The following is an 8268-nucleotide window of genomic DNA, read 5'->3' as shown; positions in this document are numbered from 1 at the left end:
CGAATTATCATTATATCATGCCACTATAACATAGATTAAATGTCTATGTTCTCTAATATTTTAAAAATTGTCAACAATATAATAGTGATTCATTATGTATATATATTTCCAAAGCTATAATTTTGGTTAACGCACCTCCAAGTTCCCCATTGCAAATAATACTTAATTTCAAATGGGAAAATGAAATTTTAGTTACATTAACTTTTAAAAATTTGGATTTTGGTACATTAACTTTTAATTTTGGATCAATTTCTGATAAGTCATCAATATTCAATGTCACATCATCGATTTTCAGTGTCATGTTAGAATTTTAAAATATTATGTCAATATTTTCTAGTGCGACGTTAACAATTTAACCAAAACAATCGAAAATTAAAAATTACCGTACCAAAACTATACTTTGAAATTTTGGTAGACCAAAACACAAAATTGAATATGTTAGTGGACTAGAATAAACTTTCTTCTTTTTTGAAAATTTTTATATATTTCTTTTTGCGAAATATAAAACATCGACGCTCGACTACACTACCCTCAAGTCAAGCATCGACTTCGAGTTCTTGCAACGAAAACGATCGATCCGGCTCGAAAAATCGGAAAACTGAAGTTTTAACGTCGGCATAAGTTGGACTCAGTTAGAAAGCCAGGATCTACATAGATTTAAAATTTTCAGGTTGGCCAAAGTACTGTTTGTAGACAACATAACATGATCGATAGCACTGGCCACAGCCCACATCAATGCATTATGCATGTCTCATTTATTATGTGCCTACGTACAATATATATATATATATATCGAGAAAAATTATAATTAAGAAAAATCGATGGGGGGCAATTCTGTCAACAAACACAAAATGACACCTCATTTGCTCAAATAGTTGACCTTTAAGTAATTTTCAAAAATTTCAAATAAAAAGAAGAATATTAATGCTTCTTCCCTCAGCCTTAGTTTAAGCCCATCTTCATCCCATTGTCCCATACAAAGACAAGAAACCTCCACTTTTCCCATCTCTGTATAAAACCAAACACAATCCAGCCAACCGGACAAAACAATATTCTTCATTCTCCCTCACCTTCAAGAAATCCCAAATCAAGAAAATTTTAAAACATGGGAGATTATTACAATCTTAATTTCTTCGGGTCACTTCTGATCTCATGTATTTTGCTGGTTTTTGTGCTGAAGATCGTGGTTCATGTATGGTGGATACCAAGAAAAATTGGGAGTCATTTCATGAAGCAAGGGATTAAGGGTCCAAAATACCAACTTTTGCTGGGAAACATGAAGGAGATTTCTAGCTTGAATTTGATTGCTTCAACTCAATCTATGCCTTTCTCCCACAATATACTGCCAAGAGTTCTCTCTTTCTATCATCATTGGAAGAAAATATATGGTACTTAATTAATCTTGTTTCCTCTCCTTCTTTTGCATCATTTCATGCCTCGCAAAAATCTTGTCTTTCTGTTTTCTTTTTTACTTTGTTGGAAATTTGTTTTAACATTTTGTTTTCCCTTCCATACATACACACATTAATTACTTATTCAAGAAAGTTGGTGTGAGGATCATTGTGTGTTTCTGAGTGTGTTTCTGTAGGGTCTACACTATCCATTTTCTTTAGACAAAATGATGAATCCATCACTTCTTTTTTGTGCTACCACTTTTGGTAAACACCGATATACTTAATCTTTATATATATATGATTTACTTAAGATAAACCCTAATTAATAATAAAAGTTTTTTTTTTTATTTACATTGTTGCAGGCTCAATGTTTCTTATATGGTTTGGACCAACACCTCGTGTGACACTTTCTGATCCAGCCCTTATCAGAGAAATCTTCGTCCTGAAATCGGAGTTGTTCGAGAAAAACGAGTCGCCAGTGTTAGTGAGGAAGATCGAAGGCGACGGCTTGTTGAGTCTCAAAGGAGAGAAATGGGCTCACCACAGAAAGATCATCCAACCAACTTTCCACACAGAAAATCTCAAGGTAATTATTAAAAATAATCATCAAGATTCAATCACGATTCACTTTAGCTTTTAGTAATCGTGATTGAACAAGGAATAACAAACAAACAAACAAATAGAAAAGAAAACGTAGTGATCTAGTATTTATCTTAAATACTTGAACTTTGAGATGATTAATTTTATTTTATATATCATCAAGAAAACAAGTACATACTGATCTAGTCTTTCCAATTAGCTCGATCGATTTAAGCAAGCCAACATTTTTCTTATTAAAAAAAAAATAGTCTAGATAATTTAATATTTATTTAAACATGACGTCGAATGTTAACAGATGATGGTGCCCTTGATGGGAAAAAGCATAGAAGATGCGTTGGTGACTTGGCCGGAAAAAATGTCGGATTCCGGTAAGGTTGAAGTGGATGTTTCTGATTGGTTCCAGAAGATAGTGAGAGATGTAATAACAAGAGTGACGTTTGGAAGCAGCTATTCTGAAGGGAGAGCCATTTTTGAACTGCTAGCACAGCAAATGGTCCATGCCACCGAAGCCTATCAGAAATTTTTCATCCCTGGATATAGGTAACTTCTTTAATACTAATTACTGTGTCTTTTCCAATTATTCCCAGATAACAATTATTATCATAAATTATTATTAAAATATTTTAAATTTAATTTGAGACGATGTTTGGAATTATAATAATAATAATAAAAAAATTCAAATCAGGCATGAGAAATCATCTTTATTCCATCCCCTCGAAACTGGTGCACGTTCAATCGAGCGAAGCGACACATGATACTAGTTGATACCCCCACCCCATTTTTGTGTAGTTAAATCCCTGATGTAAAGTCGTTTGTTTGTCGATTTCCAGGTTCTTCCCCACCAAAAAGAACAGAATATCTTGGGGATTGGAAAAGGAAATCCGTAGATCGCTGCTGAAAGTGATCGACGGCAGGCGAAGGTCCGCGGGAGATTCGAGCGGACATGCGGCGGCGTTGTCGGACGAATGTCCCAACGACTTGCTGGAGGTGATGATGCGGGCAGCAGGAGATGAGTCGTCGCCGCCGCTGGCGGTGACGCCGAACGACATCGTCGAGGAGTGCAAGACGATGTTCTTCGCCGGGCTTCATACGACGTCGAATCTGCTGACGTGGACGGCCGTGCTGCTGGCGATGCATCCCCAGTGGCAGGAACAGGCACGTGAGGAGGTGCTGAGGGTGTGTGGATCACGTGAAGTCCCTACTAAAGATGATCTCGCCAAGCTCAAAACGGTACTTCTTTTTATATTCTCTCTTTTTTTTAAAAAAAAAGAGATTAACATAACAAAAATTAATAGCATAGATATCTAAAAATTTCAACGATCTTTACAAATTTAATGCTATCATAATCAAAACTTGTAGCTTCTAATAATGACAATAATTTAAAGAAACGTAAATGAAAGTTAAAATCTTTTGCTTTCTATAGAATAAAATAAAAGTCCTCTACCGTCCTACGCTGGCGAATGATTATATATATTTCTTTTCGAAAAAGGACAATTCTTCCTCGGAAGTAGTGCAAAATAAAAAGCAAAACTTAAGCATGTGTTTGATGCGCGAAAAGGGATCTTATCTTTTTGAGTGTTATTAATGATGGTGATATAATAATGTGATAATTATTTTTAAAAAAATGCTACTTTAATTCTTGTTGTTTGAACTGAGTTAAATGATTCTTGATCTGAAGAGGCGCAGATTATGAAATTAATACACATTTTACTCGCCACTTGGTTTTAAATACTTGTTTCCAAGTAAAAGAACTGATTAATTTTAATGTTTTGGAACTAATTTGCAGCTGGCAATGATCCTAAACGAATCACTGCGGCTATACCCGCCAGCGGTAGCGGTAATCAGGCGAGCCAAGGCCGATACACAGCTAGGGACGCTCCAAATACCGCGTGGGACGGAGCTTCTTATCCCTATACTAGCCATACACCACGACCCGACTCTATGGTGTCACGACGTGCACGAGTTCAACCCAGCGAGATTCGCCAAAGGCGTGGCCCACGCGGCCAAGCACCCGATGGCTTTCATGCCATTCGGCTTGGGCACCCGCCGCTGCATAGGTCAAAACCTAGCCATATTACAAGCCAAACTAGCCATCTCCATAATCCTCCAACGCTTCTCTTTCGAGCTCTCGCCCGGTTATCAACATTCCCCTTCGGTTCTCATGCTCCTACACCCTCAACATGGTGCACCCATCGTGTTCCGAAAATTATAGGGAGGGTGGAAAACGGAAATCAATGCTGCTACTTAAAATGAGTTTCACACGTCTCATTTAGGAAAAATGTTAGGATTCTAACTAATTAACTTTAGATGGATGAATCTTGATTAGGTGCTTCGTAGTCTTAACTCGTAGCGTGTTAGTTTTTTTTGGTTAAAAAATGGCTCTCCCTTTCAAGTGTTATTTGTTTCCCCATTTCTATCTTTTGTGTTTCGATATGTAAATACTTTGTTTCATGCTTTTATATGATGTTTTGTATAATTGGAATTTGCATTAAAATTTCTTTACCGTATCATTTTCTTGAGTAGGTTTCTTGTGAGACGGTCTCACGAATCTTTATGTGTGAGACGGGTCAACCTTACCGATATTCACAATAAAAAATAATACTCTTAGCATAAAAAGTAATACTTTTTCGTGGTTCACAGTAAAAAGTAATACTTTTAGCATAAAAATTAATACTTTTTCATGGATGACCCAAATAAGAGATCTGTCTCACAAAATACGATCCGTGATATCGTTTCACACAAGTTTTTGTCTATTTTTTTTATAATCCATTTTTTTATGTACAAAAAGGGTGTAGGAATTTCATATTATCTACATATAATTGAGATTGGAATCCAATATCATATAGATTTTGAGGCTCATCTTTGTCACTGGACCCAAAGATCTTTGGGTTTTGTTTTGTAGTTTACTTTGGAGAAAGTAAACGGGCCAACAATTATAATTTAAAATCGGATGGGCCTATCATGTATGTTTTAAGTGAGACCAAATTGGACTCCCCGAAAAGTAAATTTTTATAATAAAAATATTATTTTTAATAATAATGATGAATCAAATCAATTAGTTTCATAGATAAAAAGAAACTCACCTATGTAATTCCTAATTTTTAAAAATAGCCAATCTTGTTTTTTTTGAACACGTGCAAAACATATGGCACGTGCGAGAGTAATGGATGCAGTTCCACCCGACCTGAAGGATTTCCTCTACAGCTCCTTAATTCTAATTTGCGCTATACAAAGTGGCGAGCTGAGATCACATCCGAAAACCCTATTGATCATCGTTGAAGAAATATGTGGAGAAGACTCTCGCTGCAGCTCCGAACTCTTGCCCCAATCCTATCCGCTCCCAAATCAGGCCGATTCGCCGTTGGAACTTCCGCAGGCCTGGAGAATCCCTGCCGTTTATTCCCCGTCGTCTTACGCCATTTCAGCACCGATTCTGGTGTGTCTCTAACATTTTGCTTCCTTGTTTGACTTTCAAGATCCTGAAAAGTAAAATCCCTTCCTTTCTGGGATTATCATGATGTATTGATATGTCAATTGATTTTGGTGATTTTTTGGGAATTTTTCGTTTCTAATTTTATTTTTCTGTAAACGAATGTGTTTAAAAGGGGATGTGAGTGTAACGAAAAGTGTGGAGGATGTAATGCCAATTGCCACTGGTCATGAGCGCGAGGAGCTCCAAGCGTCTCTTAAAGTGAGTGTTTTTTTCAGCATTGACTTGTTGTCTTGGTGCACCTTGACTGTTAAAATCAAACATTTTGATGGTTTTGATTAATGTAACCTATTTGTGTCGAATTGATTGTATTAGGGACATGATGTTCTTGAAATAAATTACCCGTCTGGTCCATTCGGAACAAAGGTCAGTTTGAATACTCTTAGCTTGAAATATGTATTTGCTAGAAAGGTTCTGAGATCGACTCAATTGCCGGTTTCAAATGTTAAGCCTGGGTTTTACCATCTTTGATGTCTGTGAAAACGCTTTTGGCTTAGGTTACTCTCAAGATTCATGTATAGAAGCCGTGCAGAGTTTGATTTATCACCTCTTCCATTTTACACTGTTAGAATTTGAGTCTTGTTCTTGCTTGTTGATGAGCTAGTGTTGGCAAATGGCGAGCCACTATTAGTACAAGGGGTGGGATCAACTAGGGGCGTAAACGAAGAAAAATTAAATGCTCGAATTCTGCTCGAAGTATATTCGAGTTCGAGGTCGATTCGAATATCGAAAATATTTAATTTTTGGGCTCGAGTTCGGCTCAAAAAGAAGTTCGAGCTTGAGTTCGACTCAAAATTATTCACGACCTATTCAAACTATTACTCGGATAATAAAATTCGAGAATGAGGGTTCAAAAGCTCTCTAAACGTCCAAAAGGCTCTAAATATAAATACATTCAATAAATTATATTATATTAATAAAAAGTTAAGGCTCGCGAGTGACTATCGAACAAAATAATTTTGGTTCGAGTTCGACTCGAAAAAAGTTTGAACATGTTCAAGTTCAGCTAGAGTTCGATAAATCCGAATACAAATCAAATATTTATTGAGCTAGTTCGAAAAACTTGTGAATCTACTGGATTCGTTTACAGGCCTATGATCAACTCCAGAGAACCATAGATACTCCATTTCTGTTGTAGTGTTGTATATACATGTATAAGTTTAACATATTATGAGTATTTAACATACACGACATATCCACAATTTAAAAAAATAAAAGAAAAGAAAATAAAATCGATAGGTTTTAAAAGTTTCGATTGGAATTAAATTGGGATCTTGAAATTCCAACCAAGCCTATCCTGCTTAATAGGAAGAGTATGAAATTCTAATTATTTACTTAATAAGTTTCGAGCCAGTTATTAAGTCCTGGAAACCTCATTCTGTAAACCAAAAAAAAAAAAAGATTTCAGTGAATTAATTATAAAACACTTACTATTATTTCTTTATAATGCGATTAGTTGGAATTTGAACGACCATGATTCTGTATTTGAACCTGTTAAAATTTTGCCTCACTACACCATCCTGAAGCTGTGAAATAACTGTGTGAACTCCATCAGTTAATGGTTTAAACTTCAATGAACATTCACCCCATGAGTGCTGTTATAATTAAATTTATGTCCCCTGTACTTAATTTTTCTATGTTGTATTTTAAAATTTCTGTCTTTCTTCACAATTCATCGTCATCCATCATCTATCAACTCTTGCAGGAAGAACCTGCTGTGATCAAGTCTTATTATGACAAAAGAATTGTGGGATGCCCTGGAGTAGAAGGAGGTTAGTTTTAACCTACTTTCTTGTGTTCGTACAATGATAATTATATTTAGTCATTTAACTCCATTCAATGATTTTGACTGACCATATCTTCTCTGTGAGAACACAACAGAGGATGAGCATGATGTTGTTTGGTTCTGGCTAGAGAAAGGCAAACCACATGAATGCCCAGTATGTTCGCAGTACTTTGTGGTATGTATGAGGGTCCTTCAATTATCTAGCATAGATTGAACTTTCTGTACATGCTCCCTTCACTGAGTTAATGTCCAAAATGATTTGAGTAGTTCCCGTTTGTTATTTCATTCAAAAATGTTCATGGCCTCGTTCTGTTGGCAGTTGGAAGTGGTTGGCCCAGGTGGACCACCCGATGGACATGGAGACGATGAAGATGATCATCACCACTGAACGTGGTTGGCAATTTTGCTGCCAGAACAAGATCTGGTAACCGTATGAGCAAGAAATTATGTAATATTCTTCAGCATTTAAAAGCTTATAACTTGTTTCTGAGTGTTTTTTGGATGAATCAGGCAGTTGCTTTAGGCAACAAGTTCACTTGTTTCTCTATTTCTTGATGGTTGTGGTGATTTGAAACACGATCCATAGGAAATATGGACTTTCACCCTCTCTCATTCATCATGATATAATAATAATGTTGAACACAAAATTTGTTCATTTTATTGCTGATTTTTTGTTGTGTAATCTCTTGTTTCGACAAGAAACTTGGAGACGGTTTTGGAATCAACAAGTGCCCAACAAATATAAATGCATATATATTTTTTATTTTTAAAATTCAATGGTGGAGTTCCATTTTTTCCATTAAAGTTTGTAGAATTAATTAACATAACCCAAAAAAAAAAATCGATCCTTAAATAAACTATAAAAGTAGAATTGATTCCATAGGTTCTCCAATGTCTCCATCTTACCAATAATGGGAAAAGAACGATATGTGCTTTATGTNTTAAATTCCATTTAAAAGGAATAACATCTCCCCACCGTTTATTTTATGAAATATAAA

The 8268-nt window shown here is 35.7% G+C and overlaps 2 protein-coding genes across 2 annotated transcripts; both read left to right on the top strand.

The window, feature by feature from the left end:
• The first annotated feature begins 925 nt into the window (after positions 1-925).
• LOC140975768 (cytochrome P450 734A1-like) lies at positions 926-4496 on the top strand. Its single transcript, XM_073439667.1, has 5 exons — positions 926-1388; positions 1757-1980; positions 2290-2534; positions 2825-3224; positions 3781-4496. Exons 1-5 carry the CDS (start codon positions 1106-1108, stop codon positions 4204-4206), a joined length of 1578 nt encoding a protein of 525 aa, XP_073295768.1. The 5' UTR covers positions 926-1105; the 3' UTR covers positions 4207-4496.
• A 667-nt stretch (positions 4497-5163) lies between these two features.
• LOC140975767 (putative cytochrome c oxidase subunit 5b-like) lies at positions 5164-7925 on the top strand. The gene is made up of 6 exons (XM_073439666.1): positions 5164-5430; positions 5600-5685; positions 5800-5850; positions 7190-7256; positions 7366-7445; positions 7590-7925. Exons 1-6 carry the CDS (start codon positions 5280-5282, stop codon positions 7656-7658), a joined length of 504 nt encoding a protein of 167 aa, XP_073295767.1. The 5' UTR covers positions 5164-5279; the 3' UTR covers positions 7659-7925.
• The last annotated feature ends 343 nt before the right edge of the window (positions 7926-8268 follow it).

This window comes from Primulina huaijiensis, chromosome 4 (genome assembly GCF_012295235.1).
Source record: "Primulina huaijiensis isolate GDHJ02 chromosome 4, ASM1229523v2, whole genome shotgun sequence".
NCBI lineage: Eukaryota > Viridiplantae > Streptophyta > Magnoliopsida > Lamiales > Gesneriaceae > Primulina > Primulina huaijiensis.
This window is presented reverse-complemented; position numbering and strand designations above follow the sequence as displayed.

Bases quoted from the DNA above. Each gene is read 5' to 3' on its own strand.
- LOC140975768 (XM_073439667.1), top strand. From the start codon at position 1,106: ATGGGAGATTATTACAATCTTAATTTCTTCGGGTCACTTCTGATCTCA. The intron at 1,981-2,289 runs GTAATTATTAAA...GAATGTTAACAG, and splicing joins TCCACACAGAAAATCTCAAG to ATGATGGTGCCCTTGATGGG. The intron at 3,225-3,780 runs GTACTTCTTTTT...ACTAATTTGCAG, and splicing joins ATCTCGCCAAGCTCAAAACG to CTGGCAATGATCCTAAACGA.
- LOC140975767 (XM_073439666.1), top strand. From the start codon at position 5,280: ATGTGGAGAAGACTCTCGCTGCAGCTCCGAACTCTTGCCCCAATCCTA. The intron at 5,431-5,599 runs GTGTGTCTCTAA...TGTGTTTAAAAG, and splicing joins CCATTTCAGCACCGATTCTG to GGGATGTGAGTGTAACGAAA. The intron at 5,686-5,799 runs GTGAGTGTTTTT...TGATTGTATTAG, and splicing joins AGCTCCAAGCGTCTCTTAAA to GGACATGATGTTCTTGAAAT.